Source organism: Felis catus, chromosome E2 (genome assembly GCF_018350175.1).
Source record: "Felis catus isolate Fca126 chromosome E2, F.catus_Fca126_mat1.0, whole genome shotgun sequence".
Classification (NCBI taxonomy): domain Eukaryota; kingdom Metazoa; phylum Chordata; class Mammalia; order Carnivora; family Felidae; genus Felis; species Felis catus.
Genome location: NC_058382.1, coordinates 30,341,454 through 30,363,594, shown reverse-complemented (window position 1 = coordinate 30,363,594; position 22,141 = coordinate 30,341,454). Strand labels below are relative to the sequence as shown.

The 22,141-nt window shown below is 45.0% G+C and overlaps 1 protein-coding gene across 5 annotated transcripts in view; it reads left to right on the top strand.

Moving 5' to 3' along the window:
• The first annotated feature begins 14,423 nt into the window (after positions 1–14,423).
• Positions 14,424–22,141, top strand: part of TOX3 (TOX high mobility group box family member 3) — a 108,730-nt gene continuing 101,012 nt past the window's right edge. For 2 of the 5 annotated variants that reach the window (XM_045045831.1, XM_045045832.1), the window contains exon 1: positions 15,434–15,809. In XM_045045831.1, the coding sequence (XP_044901766.1) occupies positions 15,723–15,809 (87 nt within the window). In that variant the 5' untranslated portion in view covers positions 15,434–15,722. Of the gene's footprint in view, positions 14,587–15,433; positions 15,810–22,141 lie in introns of those variants that run through there. The other 3 variants (XM_045045833.1, XM_045045830.1, XM_023244962.2) reach the window with 3 other exon arrangements.

The following is a 22,141-nucleotide window of genomic DNA, read 5'->3' as shown; positions in this document are numbered from 1 at the left end:
CATTTTTGTATAGTATTTCAATTTACAAATATACAATACTTTGTCTATTCCATTGTTTCCAAATGCTGGCAATTATAAATAATGCTACTATGGACATTCTTGGATATAATCTTTGGTGTACATATGTGTTCATTTCTGGTGGGAATAGATCTCTGAGTGGTATTCCTGGATCATAGGGCATGTGCATATCCAATTCTCTATGCACTGTCAATGAGTTTTTAAAGTGTTTTTTTTACCAGTTGACAATTCCACCAGCAGTGTGAGAGTTGTGCTTGCTCCATATCCTCACCTCACTTGGCATTAACAGTCTTTCTTAGTCTTTCTTTCAGCTATTCTGCTAAAATACAGTGGTAGATACTTGTAGCTTTACTGTGCATTTCCCCAGTGACTAATAAACTTAAACACTTTTCTATGTGTTTATTGGCCATTTGGGTACCCACTTTGTGAAGTTCCTGTTTAAATTGTTAGCCCATTTTCTATTATTTTTCTTATCTATTTGTAGGAATTTATATATATTCTGGATATGACTTTTTTAGCATTTCTAGTTCATTTTTCACTCTGTGATTTGCTTTCCCACTCTCGTAAGGATGTCTTCTAATGAAGATCAATTTCTTCATTTTAATGAAGTCTAAAGTATCAATGTTTTCTTTTATAGTGTTTATTTATGTCATGTTAAGAAAGCCTACCCCCAAGACACAAGACATGTCCTACATTATATTCTGAAAACTTAAAAAAAATTTTTTAATATTTATTTACGGGGGGGGGGGGGGGGAGAGAAAATGAACGGAGGAGGAGCAGAGACAGAGTGAGACACAGAATCCAAAGCAGGCTCCAGGCTCTGAGCTGTCAGCACAGAGCCTGACATGGGGCTGAATTCATGGATCTTGAGATCATGACCTGAGCCGAAGTTGGACGCTTAACCAACTGAGCCACCTAGGAGCCCCAGCGAGTCTATTTTTTAAGGTATTAATCATGGATATTTTAAAACCCAAGTCTAATAAGTTCAGTATCTGGACACCCCTTAAGTGTTCCTCTTTCAATTATTTTTTTAATCATGTAGTTTTGTCTCCTAAGATGGCTGCTAGTTTAGAATTAGATGACAGATATCATAAGTTGACCTTTGAACAATGGAGGGGTCGGGGTGCCAACCCCATGCAGTCAAAACTCCATGTATAACTTTGATTCTCCCAAATGTAACTACTAAACAGCCTACTACTGACCAGGGGCATTACCAATAACATAAAGCCAATCAATGCATATTTTTATGTTATATATACTCTATACTGTATTCTTACAATAAAGTAAGCTACAGAAAAGAAAATGTTATTAAGAAAATACATTTACATTGTACTGTATTTATTGAAAAAAAAAATCCACAGATAAGTGGATCCATACAGTTCAAACCTTGTTGTTCAAGGGTCAACTGTGTATATATAAAATTAAGATCACTTGAGACTCTGGGTAACTTTATTCTCTTACAAAGAAGATTTGCTTTTACCTCTAGTAATCAGGGTAGAGACAAATCACCTAATCCTATCAGAGATTGAGTTTATTCAAAACTGGACTTCAAAGAAAATTTTACCTCTTCAAACAAAACAAAACAAAACAAAACAAAACAAAACAAAACTGGACTTCATTCTTTGTGAGGGTTGGTTTATTCTGATTCACTGCCATTTCTTTACTGGGCTCTAAATTCCCATTTTCCCCCTTAGTCTGGTAAGACTGCCAGAAGCATTGCTCAGCTTCTCTGTCCTCAGCCACGGCTTGTGAACCAGATAATAGTCTTTGGGGGAAATAGGATGAATGTTGAGCTCACTGTTTGGTATTTGCCTTTTCTCAAGAATCTTAGCCCCTTAAGTCCTCGTAGTCTTGGTAGCCCTTTCATGCCTTCAAACCTAATCAAATATTTTGTCTGGCTTTTCTAGTTGTCCTTGGCTGATGAATTGGTATACAGCAAATAGGTCTACCATTACAAGCCCTAAGATATCTGGTTACATAGGAAAATAAATTTAAGAAGAATACATATGTGGAGTGCCTAGGTGGCTCAGTCAGATAAGCATCCAACTCTTGATTTCAGTTCAGGTCATGATCTCACAGTTCATGGGATCAAGCCCTGCATCAGGCTCCATGCTGACAGTGTGGAGCCCATTTGGGATTCTCTCTCTTCTTCTCTCTCTGCCCTTCCTCTGCTCATGCTGTCTCTCTCACTCTCAAAATAAATAAACATTAAAAAAAGAAGAATATGTAGGTGAGCCTATATTCATTAAAATAAAAATATTGATAAGTTGTTAGAACAGAATGCATAGGAATATCATCTGAAAAAGGAGTAGTCACCTATTTACACTGGTTACATATTATGCAGTATTTCATTTTCCATACTGCATATATTTATAATGATTGGACTTCAGTTTTCAGCGGGATATATTCATATATAAGAGGAAAATAATAAGGTCTTTTCAAAAAATTAAAGAAATAGAAATGGCATAATAGATAAAGTAGCTGGAAAGTGAGCTTGTCTTTATGTTTGTTTCCTAATTTAGGAAAGCTGGGCTTACAGAATATCCACCTATAGAGAGAGAGAGCATGGTTAGACTTATGCTGTATTTTACCAACTTTCCCCTTGGTAAGCTTCATTATGGAGGGGCTTTTTAGTTAAGGGCTTTTCCAGGTTGATGAGTTACCTGTGGGAACCTGACATTACTTACTGGGCCTTGTTATCCATTTGATCTGCAAATAAAAGGGAGACCAAAATTATAGGAGCCCTCCAACTTTAGGAAAACATTTACTTAACCAAACTAACTTTAGCACGTAACTAATTAAAAAGGAATTTCTTCTCGGGAAGAGAAGATACACACTTAGAGAGTGCTACAATTTATAAAAGGACTCAATTTGAAAACTCCATCCCATTGTTTTGCCAGCGAATACTGGACTCCAAATTTGGGAGTTAATACTAAGCTGAGCTAATTTTCGTCCTATTCATTCTACCCAGTCTTTCATGATCATTTTGAGTCTGAATTTTGTCTCCAACTATATGAAATGACACTTCCATCATTTTATCAGTTGAAAGTTCAGTAGGCAGGCCTCCATGTCCTAATCTAAGTTACTTATTAAAATGGTGGGGAGGGGCGCCTGGGTGGCGCAGTCGGTTGAGCGTCCGACTTCAGCCAGGTCACAATCTCGCGGTCCGTGAGTTCGAGCCCCGCGTCAGGTTCTGGGCTGATGGCTCAGAGCCTGGAGCCTGTTTCCGATTCTGTGTCTCCCTCTCTCTCTGCCCCTCCCCCGTTCATGCTCTGTCTCTCTCTGTCCCAAAAATAAATAAAAACGTTGAAAAAAAATTTTTTTAAATAAAAAAAAAATAAAATGTTGGGGAAAAAAATCGGAATCAAGGGTGGAATAAAGCAAGAGTTTAGTTAAGGCTTCTCTGCAGGTTGTCGGTAATAAATCAATACCCCTTGGGCATGATTATTCCATCTACTTCAAATCCACCTGATACAGTATAAAGTTATCCATATTTCCTTCATTCCACTAGGACTGCCAGTTATTTCATTCCCATTCAAATCCTCTCCTTGGTGAACTAACTTAGTCACGCCCCTAAGAGCCAGCCCTTATGTACCTGGCCACATTAGATTGGACTAAGGGTGAACCAACTGAGCCAAACAAATTTTCTATCTCAAGAGCTTGGTAAAGACGTGTTAAGGGAGTAGATCTTAAAAGTTCTCATCATGCGAAAAAACATTAACTACGTGAGGGGATGGATGGCAAGTAAACCTATTGTGGTAACCATTCTGCAATATACACATAGATCAAGTGATTATATTGTACGCCTTACACAACTTATACAATGTTGTATGCCAATTACATCTAAATAAAACTGGGAGAAAATAAAGAGAAATATATGACCTGAAGTCTGAGTCTGCTGGCTGTAGGAGCTAAACAGGAGGGTCATGTGATTTAGGGGCTGGGGCCACCATCACGGGGTTACCATGATGGGCCAAGTATAAGCAGAAGAGTAGGGGCTGATCTGTAGGGAGAAAGAAAGAACCAAAACATACATGCTGAGAGAAACAGAAATTTGAAACCAGAAAGAAGGAAAAAGATGAAGAGAGAGCTGTCTGTTGGCTTCCCAGTTCCCATGAGGTGTCTAACTTTATAACCTGTACTTTGATTCTGTGAGTTTTTCTGTAGTTTTAAAATTAACTCCTTTTTTGGCTTGAGTGAGTGTTGCAACTTTGTTCCCTCCAAAAGTCATATGCCGAAGCCCTAACCCTCAGTACCTCACAATGTGACTGTGTTTGGAGACAGGGCCTTTTAACAGGCATTGAAGTTAAAATGAGGCATTGGGGGTGGGTCCTAACCCAATCTGACTGATGTCCTTCAGAAAAGATATTAGGCTGGAGAGAGAGACCAAGGATGAATGAGGCCACCGGAGAGTGGTCATCTGCAAGCCAAAGAAGGAGGTCTTGGGGAAACAAAACCTGCCAGCACCCTGATCTGGGGCTTCTACCTTCCAGAACTGTGAGAAGATATATTTCTGGTGTTTAAGCACCCTGCCTGTGATATACTTATTGCATGGAAGTCCTGGTGAACTACTACAGCAAGTTCAAGTGAGTTTCAGGGCTTTTAATTGTATGAACAGAAGACTTAGACTTAATTGGATCCAAGGATAAGAATATGTATTATTTCCCATCACTAGAAACCAGGAGGAAAAGAGCTCCGGGGTTGGTTACTTCAGAGATTCATGACATTGTCAAGGATCTATGTTCTTTGCATGTTTCCGCTTCACCATTCTCATGTCGGTATGTCAGCTCTGACCTGAGGCTGGATCCCCTCATGTTGACAAGATAGATGCAACATTGCCAGACATGATATTGCCTAGAAGAAAAGATTATTATGTCTTTTTGAATGTTTGTTTTTAACAGCAAGGAAACCTTTCTCAGAAGCCCTGCTACACTCTTGTTTATGTCTCATGGGCCCAAAAAGCATAACAGCCAATGAAAATGGGTCTGTCATGATAGCATCCATCCTGAATGAATATGGCCCCGTGGAGGATGGTGGGACCTACATAAGATGGAGGTAGGGTTGCACAAGGAGAAGGGAGAATGAATTTGGAGTAGGTAACCAACAGTGCCTTCCAGGTTTCTTTTACCAAGATTTCCTAGACAGCAATTATATGCACAAGATTATCACGGAAAATTTTGACAGATGTGTGGCTGAAAGAGAGATCCTTTTTTTAATGTCGCTCAAATGGCTAAAGGTCTCATGTCACATGGCTTAAATTAGAGCTATAAGGCAGTAAAATCATAGACATCCAGGTCAGATTATGGGGACCTTGAATGTTAGGGGGAGGGAAGAATATGAAATTGAAAAATATATAGTAAAATCTTAATCTAATAGGAGGCAAAGATATTTCAGGAAGATTGATCCACCACTGATTTCGGAAAACAATTCACAGGTAGATTAACTAAACAGCATACAGAGACCAGACTCCATTTTGGATTCATTTGCTTTCCTTCCACCAATGTCTACTGAGCCTATGCCATGTGGCAGGCCCTATACTCAGCCACAGAAATCACGGGATGAGCAAAACAGACATGGTACCTTTCCGTGTGTGCCATTTCAAGTGAGGGGGAACTGTATTGACCAGGGTGGGCTAGGCTGCAGTAACTAGGAAACGCTGCTATCTCATGGCTCAACACCATGTAGATAGATCTTTGCTCATGTACATTCTGAGGCTTGAATGGCCCTCCTCTGTCTTCTACCTGTGGCATCTGGACTGCCTGGCCACCAAGCACACCATAGAAGGGCAAGAGAGGTGCATGGAGAAGATGTAGAAAGAGTACCAGCTTTTAGTTGTCTCAGCCTTGAAGAGACACACACGTCTGCTGGGGGTCCACTGCCCAGAACTGGCCATGTGACCGCTCACCTACTGGCAGGACAGGTTGGGGAATCCATGGTGGAGGCTGGGGAGCAGCACGTGGACATTTAGTACACAGCAACTGTCTCTGCCACAGGATTTTATAATAAATACCTCAGGTAAAGACTTGTTTCTTCTTCACCCGCTTATGAAGTTGTACTAAACAAGGGGTGGTTATAGAAACATCATTTTAATGACAACTTCTGCTTGAGGAGGAAAAGATTCATATTAACCTCGCTCTCAGACAGTGGGTATTAGGAAGAGACGGGGAGTAACAGGTCAGTAGTAAAGCAAGGTGACACTTTTATTTCTTTGCCCTGCAGTGATGCAGTGGAAAGAAGAGACCTCAATTTGCATCTCCGCTCCTATGTGCCACTTTTGTGTCCTTAAGCAAGTCATTTAACCCGTTTGCCCACTTCTTCAACTAAAAAAGAAGGGGGATTACGATCTCCCTCAGAGAGATGTCATGAGGATTAAAATTTAAAAAATATACATATGCAAATGCAAATGTCTACATTGTGCCTCAATGGGCACAGGGTATAAACTCGTAAAATGTGAATGAATCTGCTGTAGATGAGTTCAAGCAAACTTGAGATCAGAGCACGCAGCCATGTTTTTCATGTCATTCTCCCTCAAATCTAACTCGGCTGCCTGGCCTTCAAGACTCCGTGGTGCTTCCGGTCTCCTGCCATCTGTTCCCTGGGCAACTTCCCGGCATCTCATCTCACCAACCCCTTCTCTTCCACACTCACTCGCTGCTCCCACTAGTTTTCAGACTTTCGCTAAGTCTCTCAAAAACACCCAACACAATGACAACAAAACCTCTTCCCGTGTCACTGACCGCCTTATTGGAAAATACAGGCCATTCCCTGCCAGGGGGATCATCCTTTCTGTCCCATTGGCATCAGGCTTGGCCATCTCACTGGCTTTGGCCAGTGTCGCGGGTGGGAGCGATGCGAGCAGACACTTGGGAACACCATGTCATGCTTTCACGATCTCTTTTGCCTCTGCCACAAGACAGCCTCGGTCCTGAGATGAAAGTGTGGAGCAGGGCGGCAGCTGGCTCTTGGTAGGCAGAAATGTGGGTGACCAACAGCCCTTTGTGCTGGTAGCCCACTAACGTATTAGGGGGTGTTTGTTACAGTAGCATAATCAGTCCAAGAAGTGGCCAATATGACCTCATATCCCCACCACCCATATGACCTCTTCTCTTTCGTTAACTGTGTTGGAAACCTCTCTTCCCCTAGGGCACTTTTTCATCCCCCTTGCCTCCCCTAAATGCTTTTTACTTTGAAATGTCTTCACTAGGAAGCTTCCCCTGATCATCCTGATAGTAAATGATCTCTCTCTACGCAACATCCTAACATGTTATCTGGGATACCTGTAAATAAATGTTTGCTGACTCCATCAAGGAAGGAATGCTTCTCCCATGACATGAGGAGAAACTTTCATTATTATAATACTTTCCCCGTGTCTTAAAATCTTCAGGGTAGACATTGATCACGCTTTTTCTTTTTACATTTCTGGAACCCTAGCGCCACATACTTACAAAGGTAGAGGAAGAATCTGTTGAACAATAACTGACAGGAGTTTCAGTTTTGGGTAGGATGGAGGGATCACAGGCTGAAAGCAGCTATAATACTTGGGACTTCAAGCACAACAGTGGAAACTCGTTTGGTGGTGTTTCCAGATTACGAGAGCTTAATCTTTCAGGGCAACAATAGCTGACAAGTAGCTTCGGACTGCAGAATGGGTTTCTTTAGACCAATTAAATGCAAAAACTGCTTTCTCTGGGCCTGAGAACTGGCCGTTCCAAGAGATGTTAACCAGAAGGTTGGACCTTTAATGGTCATAATTTTGTTGTTGTGTGGGTATGTGAATGACCAACAAGACTTTGTAGTAATCTCTCCAGGTTTCTGGCTGCAGCATCCCCAGTGAAAGGTGGGGAGGGACACATGATGAAAGACCCCAGGGGATCAGAAGGAAAAGAAAAGGTGAGGAGAGTTGGCCAATCCTGGTCAGGGTAGTGTTTGCATGGCAGTCTGCATACCTCGTGACACTGGCTTCATTTTCCAGCGAAAACGGTATCTTTTGAAGAACAGTAGAGAGTCCTTCTTGAGCAACCCGTCACGTATTCCTGGGGAAAAAGAAAAGAGTTGAAGACATGGTGGCACTGGACAGGTAGGACAACAAATGAACAACCTGAGGAGAAAAAAGCCAGTTACCTGTAGATTTTAATTTAAGGACGAGAAGGATCCAGGACACTCACGGAATGTGTTGTGGATGAAGGAAGGAGGAATCCCAAAGGGGAAAAAGAAGGCAGTAGGTGGTAGCAGAGGCCAGCCTTAGGACCAGCCACGCAAGTTATGAGGGTGTCCCTTGTTACTAGTGATTCTACCTGAAGATGTTTCAGTCCGCCACCATCATGGTTTTCATGTCCTGCCCGCCCTGGGTTTCTGGACTGTGTGGGCTGAGGTGAGCTGGGGGACTGGAGGGGGAATGAGAGTACGACTTTCAGTGCACAACTCAGGTCATGATCCCAGGGGCATGGAATTGAGCCGTGCATGGAGCTGCACATCGAGCCCTTCATCGGGCTCCTTGCTGAGAGTAGAGCCTGCTTGAGATTCTTTCTCTTTCTCCCTCTGCCCCTCTCCCCCGCTCTCTGTCTCTCTCTTGAATACATAAATTAATTTTTTAAAAAGGCATTTTTTGGGGGCACCTGGGTGGCTCAGTCGGTTGAACGTCCGACTTCGGCCCAGGTCATGATCTCACATTTCATGAGTTCCAGCCCCGCGTCGGGCTCTGTGCTGACAGCTCGGAGGCTGGAGCCTGCTTTGGATTCTGTGTCTCCCTCTCTCTCTGCCCCTCCCCCACTCTCACTTCGTCTCACTCTCTCAAAAATAAATAAATGTAAAAAAAAAAATGTAAAAAAAAAAAGGCATTTTTCAATTCCCAAAGCTCTAGTTCAAAATTTTAAATATTTTCCTTTTCTTCAACAAGTTGTTGACACAGGACACACTGAGTAGATAAAACTAAATGATTTTACAGCTGGCTTTAAAAAGACAAGCTCTTTTGCTAACTAGCCTTACTTCTTTAAACATGCTTTTTAAAAAAAAGTGCAAATCCTCTGACCTAACTTGTAAAACATTTAATATTTTGGATATGCGGCTTTAATGACCATCTAAAAGTCAGGCCGGCTGGACAATGGGGAGCTGCTGGAGTATTATTCATCCTTCACAAAGCCATGAGGTGGCTCTTTCTCCTGGGTCAAGAGGTCAAGCTCCACAGCATTAATTTCGCTGAGTTTCTTTGTTATAAAGAACAAACAAGGTCATTTATTTTCATTTTCTTGTTTCTAATTGCGTGCATGTACTCCCAAGGATGAACTCCATAAACAGGTGGTGGGAATGCTGGGGAGAAAGCTCGAAACTGTTCCAGAAAAGAGGGCATGTCCCACTCTGGCGAAACAGTTTGATGAGTTAGAGATTTCGTCACTGCAGGATATGCACCTGTGCTATTACTCGAAAAGCAAACACTCATCTGTTTGGCACGCACAGATCTATGTAAATTAGGGGAGATTATTTTGCTGCTAGTCCTTGGCTGTTTTGTGATCAAATGCAATTGTTTCTCATTTCTTAAGAAACAGAATCTCTGTTAGACTCCGTTCTCCCCCTAGTTATTTTGACCATTTCATTCTTTTCTGAGGTTATTAATAATAACATGCCCTATGAATGAGGCCTAGAAACAAGGGGTGCCTATCAAAGAAAGGATGTCATCAGAGGCTCCAACTATGAGCAATATGTATGAGTGATGGTATACAGACCTGTCATGAAAAGGTTTAATTAATATCTGCTTAATAATTTTCTCTCCTTAATGCTTCTTTAGCTGCCCCTTGGTGAAGAATAAAAAATGGACACCCCCACCCCCCACCCATCCCTAAGAGAGTCCTGACCCTCAGCTTTCATTGTTTGGCAGTGGTTTTTGTGGGCAACACTGCAGGGCCCCTCCTGCTGGGAAAACTCTGAGCTTCCTGATTTTTCACTCCTGTAAAAACCTCCTCCCCCATCACTACCTTTGTCTCTTTGGGGAAAAAAAAAAAGGGTTTTCACTTGAGCAAAATAAAAACTACCCCGTATTTGTTTCTGGAGTGTAATTATAAACTTCATTGTACATTCTTCCTGGCTTTGATGCTTATCTTGAAGAGTTCAGTGAAAATAAATTGTTTTTATGAAAGCAGAGAAACCATTTGATAAACACGCTGTCTCTGAAAATTGTTCCTGCAAAAGAGGTCATTCTTTCGCTTCAAAAGAAATAGAACATATTTCAGAAAACAGGCAGGACAACAGTTTAGGATTTCTGTGAATACAGGATATTTTTTTTTAAGGCAGGGTGTAAACACACTGAAAATTACACACCTTCTGATTGTGTAGAGTGTATTGGTTTTTAAAATAGCTTTATTGAAGAGCTACTTAGGTCACAAGCAAATACTTGCTGCATTTCATGTTTCTGGGAATGAATTCTCAGCTCAGTACTTTTTTGCTACCAGGGGTTTGGGGGGTGAGCATTCCATAATTACTATGTATCTGTCAAAACCTATGGGTGTATCTATTCTTAGTAAAAGTAATAGTCAACTGAGAAAATGATTGGTTTTTCTAAAGTGGTTCTTATGCCTGGTAGTACAGAGACCAATATGGCCAAACTTGGTTGTAGTAATGTGAGTAGCAACCTCATGCATGCATATATAGAGAGAGAGAGAGAGAAAGAGAGAGAGAGAGAGAGTTTCTCAATTTGCTCGTTTCTGTATTTTTTGACCTAAGTAAAAATATCAAAATAGTTCTTATTTCCAGACCTGAAAAGTTTGGATTCACTGAAAACTGAAGCTAACAGTGACAATGCATGGGGATTCCACCCGCCCCACTATAGTTCCTGTGTGTAACTCTCTCCTGGTAATTAGTTTTAGAGCCTGCCCTGGAGATGTGTATTGAGGGTCCAATGCTTCCTCTATACCATGTGTACATTCACTGTTATGAAAGCCTTGGTAGGTCTTGACTTGATTTTGTCTGCAGGTGATTTAAAATATGAATGTAAGTGTTGATTCTCTGACATGAAACTCCAAATTTCACGGAGATGAGTTATACAGATACTAAGAATCCATGCTGGATAGAAATGCTATGCTTTATGACATGAAGCCAGATTCAGACATAAAACCAAATATAAAATGTTTTACCAATATGATACATTAGCTGTTACTATGGGAATAGGATGAGAAGAAACTCGAGTAGTTCTGGCCTTGTTAATTTCCATTTGGAGCTGCTGTTAATTTGGCTACATTACATATTGCAAACAAGGATCATAATATTTGGATAGGGCTTTTCATGACCAAAACTCAAGAAAATTACACTGTATATAATGTTTAGAGGTATCCTCACCTCATCTGGGCAAGCAATTCACAGAGAGGTTAAATTACTGTTCACAGATTCCGAAAAGCTGGCGTCTCAGTAAGTAAAGATCTTTGGGCATAAAGTTCAGCAGGTTTAATGCAGTCCTCATGGGAACTTTCTTAATGTGGAGACAGATAAAGTAGAGAAATAAAGTTTTTGAGTTCTGTCAAGATGTAAGATAGTTTTCTCATCATGCTTTCTCTGCTTTCATAAAAACAATCTACTTCCACTGAATTCTTCAAGATAAGCTTGTTTATCCTCCTCACCCCGCCCCCATTTTTTAAAAGAGATTCTTGGACGGTACCTACTGTTCAATTGGAAACATCAAGCTAATAAGACTGACAGTTTTGACCCAAATCATACAGAAACCCGACAGGGATTTTCTTATGCCTAGAAGTTGAATTTTGGCTGTATAACCGATGCTTGTCCTGCCCTCCTAAATCAGTAACTGTTAGCACTGTTCAGCATAAATTCAAAGCATGTTTAAGATACGTTCTTGGAGAAGTTTCTTCAAACTCAAGGCTAACCTAGTACAAAGGAAACCTTTGTGGCATTTCAGAAACAAATGCTGACAGCCTGAAAAAGGTGACACCCTTAAGAATGACAAATAGCATGGCAGTCACAATGGCATTAACGTTTTTAAAAGCCTCATTCTAACGTTTTTAATGGATGCGTTTCAAATCCACTGGAACCCTTAAAATTAGATGGTATTCTGAATGCAATGGGGAGTTCACTCAGATGGGCTCTAAGTGAAACAACATATAATTCTAGTTGTGTTGCGTACAAGAGGTCCAAAACAGCAGGGGGCAGAAGACCCCCCCCCCCCCCCCGCTCCCTCCCGCACCCTCAGGTAGTGTGTTCTTATTCACGTGATAGGTCTTGGGTTCCCTCTTCCCGAATCTTCCCTTAACCTGGTTCCCTGGGAATGCTTTTCCACTATTCAAACATCTTCCCCCCCCCCCTTTCCCTCTCTCCCTCTCTCCCTTCTTTCCCTCCTCCTTCTCACTTTCCTTGCTTAAATGGATACTAATTTATTGCAAACCACCTAAGCACCAAGCAAGGTCCAAGGGGCTGGGGATTCAGCAGTGATCCAGCTCCGGCTCCGCAGAGGCATGTCCTACACCCACCCTTGAGCTTTCTTTTACAAATAACCAAGAAGGCGCAGAGCCTGGCATCCCTCCCACCGAATGTGAATTTATCCGATTGCTTCTCTCCATAGCAGTGGTCGTTGTGACAGGACAGGATCTCCAGGCCAGGTGAGTGGATGGGACAGGGCATGTGTACATGTGTGCATATGGAAATGTGCGTGTGTGTGTGGAGTGTGATGGGTCCAAATCATAGCCTCCTTTGATTTCCACGTGCGTCATCCGGGGATCCTGTCTCTCATTCACAAGTGCCTAAAACAGTGCCCGGCACAGAGTAGGCAAGCAAAATATAGCTGCTGAGTGTCTGGAGACTGTGGGCAAAACCTTGAGGTCGGCAGCCGTCTGCGCTAGCGATATTTTTCATTCTAAATGCCTCAACATACATATCTTCAGACTCCTCAGTTTCTCCGCCCCCCCCCCCCCCACCACCGATCACTCTTTAATAGAGATCTACCCTCGGAAATCAGCTACCTAAATCATCATCATCATAAAATAGTGACTGATGAATATTGTTTCCTTCTCCAAGGCATTTGCATCTTAACAGGGAGGGGGATTTTATGAGGAAAGCCAAGGGCCAAGAGGTGGTATTGGATATGACCCAGCATTCCTAACTCCTGGGAGCCTCCTGGGAGAAGGTTCTCGCTTCACTTTGTAGTGTGTACAGCTCAGGGCTCCGTGCAATTCATCAGCCCACATGCAATTCCCATTCTGGCAGCTAGTGGGGTTTCCACTGTGAATATTTGTATTCTTGATGCTCAAGGTCTGATTACAACTTCAGGTTTAGTCTCTGTGTAACTTTGATTATACTTTCCTTCATCCTGTGTAATCAAGCTCAGATTGCTCCAGAGGCACAACAGAACGGGCACAAGGTGAGAAATGGGAGCGTGCAAAGAAACACTCGGCTTCCTAGCCTTTGGGGCTCCTGTTAACAACTACCTGGGAGAAAATAATTTCTTTTTTGGTACCTCAGATCAGCAAGCTGCTCCTCTCCTGCGGCCAGATGCTGCACTATCCGCCATTGTTAAATACTAATAGTGAAACTTAAAAGATGTTCTCTTGCGAGACAACAGGTGGCCACTGCAACCTCCCGCTCTGATTGGTGGAAAGGCCACAGGCGCCCAGTGGCCCAGAGAAAGGGCCTCCACTTCTGCGTTTCAAGAACCTGCTCAATGGGGTGTTGTCCTGATAATATCTCCGCTCGCTGCCAATTTGTGCAACCCGCTGGGCCATTAGGGAGCGCCGCTGGGTTGTCAACGTTAAATGGAGACCCGGGAGAGAGGACCTAAGCTTTTTCGAGAGGGGGTGGGGGGAATTGGAGTCAACCCAGGGACAATGTGAGCGGTTGTTCCTCTCCTGAATACACACCGCTCTCACGGGCAGTATCCAAACACACGTTTCAGCTAAGAGCAAATACACAAACTTTCACCTAATTGACGTTTATTTTTCCTGCTTGGTTCCAGAAAGATAATATTGGGTGAAGGTACATATACAGGTGTCACCAGGCCAGAGTGCCTGCTTTGGAGAGCAGAAGAAATGAAAAGCAACCCATCTGATGTTTGTCTGAAAAAAAGTTCAGGCCCTGGTCCGGCCAAGTGTGCTCAGGGGAGGAAAGTGTTAGCGAGTGTCCGCTAAAATAGTTGAAAATTTCTCCCTTCCGGTTCCAGCAGCAACTAGATAACCAAACTGGGGGGGGGGGGGTGGCACATCTCACCGCCTCTCCCTAACGTTCTCATCTAGCAATAAAGTCACTTCCCTTCGCCAAGGCTGAGGGCCAAACTCTCAAATTAACCCAAAGCAGTAAAGGGGGGGGGGGGGTGGGAATAGGAAGGAGGGAGGGAGAGGGAGAGAGAGATAGCTTAAAGAAAGAGAAAGAAAGAAAGAGGAGGTGGGTGAGTGCAGTCTGAGGAAGTTAATCACCCAGAACCTTTTAGGAAAATGGGGACATTTTCTCTCCGAGAGCAGTGAATGATCCGCCTAGATCCAGTTACTCAAATGCCTTTCGAATACAAACAAGAGCAAAGGAAATACGAAGAGAACCGACACGAGGCTTAACCCGGGAAGCTTCAAGTCTGCCTACCTGTGAAAGGTCAGGCCCCAACACCCCTTCTGGAAAATACCACAGGTGTACATAGATGGGGTCCCGGCTCCCGGCTCCCAGGAGGCCCTCCTGCAGGTTAGCTGCCAGGATAGGTGCCTCCAAGCAGAGGACATTCGTGCGGGAAGAAGAGTAGGGTAGACGGGACGGAGGACCCGCACCACGAGGGACTAATGGGGGGGGGGGGGCGAGGGAAGGAAGCCCATGGAACGAGGGGTGGCCAGGGAGCGGACGGCTTGGGGATGCCGGTGGCAGGAGCCGGGGGCCGAGGGAAGCGGGGCTCGGAGAGGGGGTTGGGAGGGCCACACCGCGCCCCGCGGACTGGCGGCGGGCCGGCCGAAGCGGCGGAGGAGAGGAGGGGAGCGAGGAGCGCTCCGAGGCATCGGGGACAAAGAGGACCGGAGAGGGAAGGGGGGCGAGGTGGGGAGAAGAGGGGCCCCGGGGAGGGGGAGGCCGCGGCGCGCGCGACGGGCACCGCCGGAGCTGCGCGAGGCGCGGGGTGAGCCGCGAGGGGCCGCGCGGGGCAGGGGCCGCGGCGGGGCGGGGTCGGCGCGCCCGGGGGCGGTCCGGGCCGAGGAGCGCACCGGCGGGGCGGGCGGCGCGCCAGCTGCCCGCGGTGGGAGGGGCGGAGCGGCGGCGGCGCGGGGAGGGGACCGGCGGCGAAGGCAGGAGGGGGAGAAGGAGGGGAGGGGCCGGGCCCCTTGTCTCCGCGGCTCCTCTCCTCAGTCCGCCCGGGGAGGAGGAGGAGGAGCGGGGCCAGCGCCGCCGCCGCCGCCGTCCCAGCCTCGCCCCGCGCACCTGAACTCGCCGCGCCGCCCGGGCCCCCGCGCCGCGCCCCGGGCGCCCGGCCCGCGCGCAGCGCTGCCTCGGTGCCCCGGCGGGGCGCGTCCCCCGGGCCGCCTCCCGCTCTCCCGCGGCTCGCGTGGCCGCGCCTTTGTGTGAGGCGGCCGCGGCTCCCGGGCTCCTCGGGCTCCGGTCGCGGCGCCCCTCCGGCCCCGAGCCCCGCGCGCCGCCCCCGGGCAACCCCGGCCGGGCGCCCCCGACGGTGGATCTAGCGGCTTCGAGGAGGCGGGCACCGGCCCCGGCGAGCCCTAGCCCCGGCCCCTGGCCCCGGGCCCGGCTCCGGCATGGATGTGAGATTCTACCCCGCGGCGGCCGGGGACCCCGCCGGCCTGGACTTCGCGCAGTGTCTGGGGTACTACGGCTACAGCAAGGTGACCGGGCCGGGGCCGGGGGGCGGCGGGGCGGGGGCCACCTCCCCATCCCGGGCGCGCCCCGCGCTCCAGCTCCCCTCGCGCTGCACTTTTCTCTCCCCTCTCCACTCCTTTCCCTTTGCGCCCTCGTCTCTGTCCAACTCTCTCTACTCTTTCTGCCCCCTTCCCACCCTCCTTTTTGTCCCTCTGCCGGCGCTCCACTCTCTCTCCCCCCACCCCCCTCCAACCCCGCCGACTCTCCTTTGCCTTCCCAAAGAAACCAAGAGCGGCCCAAGGACTGAAAGGGGGGGGGGGGGGGACACGCTTGTGATTCTTTGTTGTTATTAGTAAACACGATAGCAGCGCCCCGGAGTTGGGGGGGGGGGCAACGCCGGAGTCAAGTGATCTCGTGGTCCGACGACCTCGCCGCCCTCACCCCCCACCACCCCCAGCCCCTCTTACCTTCCCCGCGCACTAGAGAGCTGGACCCAGGGCAGCTCGGGGAAGGAAAGGAACAAACTTTTGAGCGTGCCCTGGATTGAACGGAGGTGGGGGGGGGGGGCCGCGAAGTGCTGGGACCCCCGCAGGTGGCCTTTGCTGCCCTCTCCCTGGGGCGCTTTGACTGCGGAACGGAGATGCCGGGCCCCTCCCTGGTTAGCGCAAGTGGCTTCTCATCTTTCATTTTTTTGGGAGGGGTAAGTTTTGCATTTCGGGGAGATCAGTCTTGGAGACCTCCACACCACGCCCTGGGTCACCCTACCTCCCGCCCCCCCCGCCCCCCCCCACCGGTCCCCCGCGCCAACTTCGAGGACCGAGCGTTTCAGGTGGGCGAAGGTGGGTCTCAGAAGGGCAGCTGCGCAGCTCGGACCGGCGAGTCGGTGCGGGAGTCACAGCCCTTGGGCCTGGGTGGCGCGGTCTCCCCTTCTCGGTGTTTCCTGAAGCCCCCAGGGCCAAGCTTTGGAGGAAATATCACCCCGAGGGCGATGTTCGGAGACCGAGCAGTGCTCTGGATGGCCTGTGCCTTTTGAATGTGGTTTTTCTTTCTCCTTCCCCCTGCTCCTCCCTCCTCCCCCCTCCCCCTTTCTTTCAAATCGTAGTTTGTTTATGATTGCTTGGATAACAGAGGAGGAAATAAGGAGCCGCTGAAAGAAAGGTGCTATACAAAACTAATGAATAAATAACAGGAAGAGAAGGAATTGTATCAAGAGTGAGGAACAGTTTGCTGTGCCCCGTGGCTGATGGAGGCTCCTGTTCCTTTCTATTTGTTTATACTCCGTTCCCAACTCCAGTGCTGAAGTTTGTGAAAGACCATTGGGGTCTCTCTGCCTCACCCTTGTGTCCTCGTCGTCCAGCCCCGCGCCTGGCACCGCGGGCCTCCCCACGAGTATAGAACGAAGGGACATTATTCAGTGTGCTTTAACCCTTTGGTGGTGTTGGGGGGGGGGTCGTTCATGGTCTCCAAATTCCAAGAGTGGTACGTTGAGCATTGAAAGGGAAGCAAGAAAAGGCCTATCGCGGTAGCAGGGTTAAGGTTTTACTTTCTGTCCTCGGTTTTGGACTTACTCAGGTTATTATATGCTTTAAAAAGTCCCCCTTGTATGCTCAGTGAGGGACTTAGGCAGCCTAATTAAGTATGTCGTGTTTCTGAGAATCCACCTAATTGTTCCGGCGGGGTATTATTTATCTCCTTACAACTTAGCCTGTGTATGTAAGCCTTGGATAACTGGGCATGCTCTTATTTTTGGAAGCCATTACCTTGCTTAATGTAACTTCTTTCTCTGATTTAAGATCAGCAACACTCGAATGACACCAAAATAGAAACCTTTTGTACTAATCCAGTCACTGCAATGCGTGGCAAATCTCTCTGTTCACTGAGATCCCAAGGGTACTTCAAGGGACCAGAGGAAATTGTGGGTGTTTTGTGTGTGTGTCTTTTTTTTTTTTTTTTTTTTTTTTTGAGAAAAGCTATTTTGAGTCCATTTAAACTGAGTAGTTACTTCAGGGAGAGCATAGAAAGCTTGAAAATCGACATTATTTATTGAGATGCTTGTTCAACTTCGGGAGGAGGATGCAAGTTGGTTTGCTATCATTTGTTCTTAATGCAGTTTTTTGCCTGAAATAACCTGGTTTCTTAGTAAATCAGCAATCTGGTGGTCATAAGTGCTGTGTGTACCCGATTTGCGAAAGTTAGACACAGCGCTCCATATTGGTAGAAATCAAATTGTACTTATTTTAAGGGATGTTTGCATTTAATTCCTTGCAGATAAAAATACAATAGTCTTTAATTTGAGCCCCAATACTTTATTTTCCTACTCTTAATTTCAGCAGTGAAAAACCCAGTTTTATTCCCTGTAATTTTTCTTTATAGGGAGAATGTAGTAGAAGACGATGTATTAACTTTATGGGTATAAAGCAGCAAGTGCTAATTAAGGGTTTATAGCATTTTGTTTCACAGCTAACTTGTGTGTCTGAGTGGTGCTATTCGATATAGGTCTATATTGAAAATGTAAAAACTAGCATACAAAGACCTACATTTATTTCACTTGGAAATACCTGCATTTATTAATCTCTTAAGACTTAACTTTTGCTGCCGTGTATTATCATTCTGGATGGGAAATGATGAGTTTCAAAGAAGGCATGTTTCTGCCCTTTCTTGTTTTAACAACCATCTGGGAAACTTTAGAAGAAATACAGAACCCTTTGCTCCAGGCTTAACAAGTGAAACGTTAGCGCTTATCTTTAAATTTATTTACAAACCGTGAATAATAGGGGTTCATTCATTTCTGTCTTTAACAAACGACCAGAGAGTCCTTTGTATAAATTATATGTGTGTGTATTATCTTTACATTCTGTGAGTATATGGATCCTTTTTAAATGTCAGCGCTCAGAAAGTGTACTGTTTACGGAGAATGGATGAAAGAGTTTTGAGGGTTCAAAAGTCCTTGCAAGTAAGAGAATAACTTCAAATAAAATATAGCCAGGATCATTAAAATCAGTTAATAATTCATGAACCAGCCACTGATGTATAAACTTACAGTCATCTCTGTTTTCTAAGGGCTAATTTCCATTTTAATTTCAAGTGGAAAATCTACTGTTTGAACATTTCTTTTTCTGATGTGGCCAACAAATGAAACTAACACCTACATTTTTAAAAGGGGGAGGGGCCTTATGTTGCTCAAGCGAATTAGCGACCCATTGTCTGTGTATCTAGAATTTTTCTCTTCCTGGGTTCAGTTTGTCTTTTCACCAGCAAGCAGGTAATATGCAGCATATCAGTTGGCATGTCATTAGAAGTCTGCCACCCCGAAATAAACTATTATATTTTAGGTGGGCGTGCACAAGGTGAAATCACACAGTGGGTTAATAACGAACTTGGACCAAACTCAATATTTCATAGCTTTTTCTGCATATTCTTAGGTGTTTTTTTTGTTTTTGTTTTTTTGTTTTTTACCAGCCCCCAGTCCTTGCAAAATCTGACTATTGACTTCTTATCCTATGCAGAATAGTCTTTTGTTGTTTTTACTCCATCAGTCCCAAACCTTGCTTTAGAATTACTATATGTGTTATTGATCATTCTGCTTAATTAAGACATTCTGATGTGAGTGTTTTCACTACACCTCCTTGGATTGGCCTCTACCTTGGCTAGCATGAAGAGTTAGAAGACCTGAAGGGTAGTTTGTCATTTGTCTATCTTCTTCGAGACCATGGTTCAAATTGAGAATACATTGAGAGGAGGATTTGATTGCAGCTCTCCTTAAATTGATACTTTGCACTGGCATGAGAACTAATGATTTCATTTTAGGGCCTGCTGTATGGGGGTGTTGAATTTTGAGAGCAGGTTGAGAGATTTTTTTCTTTAAACATATTATTTATTGTCAAGTTGGCTAATATATAGTGTATATAGTATGCTCTTGGTTTGGGGGGTAGACTCCTATGATTCCTCACTTACATACAACAGCCAGTGCTCATCCCAACAGATGTTCTCCTCAATGCCCATCACCCATTTTCTCCTCTCCCCCTCCTCCAAGTTGAGGGATTTCCATGTGAGGTCTTCAAGCAAGATAATGGGGCACCTGGGTGGCTCGGTTGGGTGTCTGACTTTGGCTCAGGTCATGATCTTGCAGTCTGTGGGTTCGAACCCCACATCAGGCTCTGTGCTGACAGCTCAGAGCCTGCAGCCTGCTTCAGATTCTGTGTCTCCTCTCTGCCCCTCCCCCACTCACTCACACACTCGCGCACGCGCACTCTCTCTCTCTCTCACAAATATAATAAACGTTCAAAAAATTTAAAAAAAGATATTGAAGTCACATTGTGAAAGAGATGTAAAGTTTTTCTAAGAACCTTGGACAAGGGGTCATAAACTGAAAATGCTCCTCGGGACAGCCAGTTTAACCTACAGAAGATAGGGTTTGTGGTCAGGTGGAGAGCACGCCCCATGTAAAGGGGTAGCCTTGTTCAGCATTTGTGGATTGTTGCCATGCCAACATCTGGGCCCAGTGTCTCCACATTTTGCAGTTATTTTTCCAAGAGAATGATAATCTGAGTTTTTATGTAAGATATCTTGAATTCTAAATGTTGGCAGCAAATTCACATATTACTGAAATCCTTATGTGGGACCCTTAAAACATGCCTGTGGCTTGTGTACTGCTTCTTTGCAGTTTTTGTCTTAGATAAACTCATATGCAGATGAGGTTCAAAAATCAATTTTTAATAAGTCATTTATGGTTTATGGCCAACTATGCAAACAGGTTGGACAGTTCTACTCTCCTGTTCGATCATGCGGACAATTCAGCCGAGTGAGTACAAGAAGTAGAATCTAACCACTTTCAGTGTACTTCTAATTGAATAGTTTGAATTCTATCATTCATTCATTTTAGGTCTCAAGGCAACGGAACAGTTCTAGATCAGGGGCTGGCAGACGGTGGCCCACATGTCACATCTGCCTGTTCTTGTTTGGTTTGTGAGTTAAGAATGGTTTTTATGTTTTTAAATGGCAGAAAAATCAAAAGAAGTATTTCATGACTGAAACTTACATGACATTCACATTTGTGTCCATAAATAAAGTTGCAGAACTGGTAGCGCGACTCACTTGTTGACATATTGTCTATGGCTGCTTGAGTGCATCAGTGTCCAGGTTGAGTAGTTGTAACGTGTAGTATGGTCCCTTTACAGAAACAGTTTGCTGATCCCTGTTCTAGATAATCAGAGCACTTGATGGTACCAGGGTCTTCCTTTGTCCCAAGACTTGGCAGTAGAAGGAAGACGTAGTTAACAAGATGGTATAACTGGAGAGATTACCATTTCAGAGAATGTTTCTCTGAATGTTTCTAAAACAGTGGGAGTTTAGCCTTGGCTATACTCTAGTCATAGCTGGTGGGAGGAAGCTTGTGAAAGATACTCCAGGTCACCCTTACCTCAGACCAGTTCAGTAAGAATCTTTGGGGATGGGAACCAGGTAGCAGTGTTTTTAAAGCTCCCTAGATGATTCCAGTGTGCAGCCATGGCTGAAAACTTTGTTTTAGGCTAGGGATCCTCCTTTGGAGTAAGTAACCTGGAGGGGCAGTAGTAGAACCAGGTAAAGAAGTTTGTGATTGCTATAAAGTACGTAAGACTTACGACAGATGATTGGTTCTAGGTTGACACTCAGGGCCTTTTCAGAACCCTGGTGGGTCCTAAGCACTGCTGACCTGGCTCCCCTCCACATCATATCAGACGTGAAAATGCTGCATCCACGTCCTGCATTTTATGTTCTATGATGTATTAATATATCATGGCTGAGTTGCTGCTGATTAGTTGACTTATGTTTGCGTTTTGTCAGCATCTGTTAGTTTTAATTTTGTAGTGTGTGTGTGTGTTGTGTGGCCAATTAATTTTTTTCCTCACCTTTTAAACATTTTTGTGTGCCCTTGAGAAGCTTATACTTCTAGGTAACCAGTCGTTGGTGACTAATGGATAAAATAGTCCAGCAGACACTAATTGAAGTCCATCAACTTACCATTTTGACACCCCACACAGTGGAATGTTGATGAAAACCCTGTGCTCCATAAAGACTGATACACAGTAAGCCAAAGAAAATTAATTTTAGTTGTTTTAGATGAAGTCAATGGAGGTATGTGGCCACGACATTCAAAGTATGTGTAGCTGTTGTAAGAACTATCTGTTTTGGGTCACAAGCTCTCAGGGGGATGCTGAATCCACTTGTCCACTTGAGGACTTGCTTTACCTCATTTGAACCAATATTTTAAAAAATTCAGTAGCTGTCTGTATCTAAAAATCTTTGCAATATAAATCTGGATTTTCAGCCCTTCCTCCCTTCCTTCCTTCCTTTCCTTCTTTCTTTTAAGAAACAATAA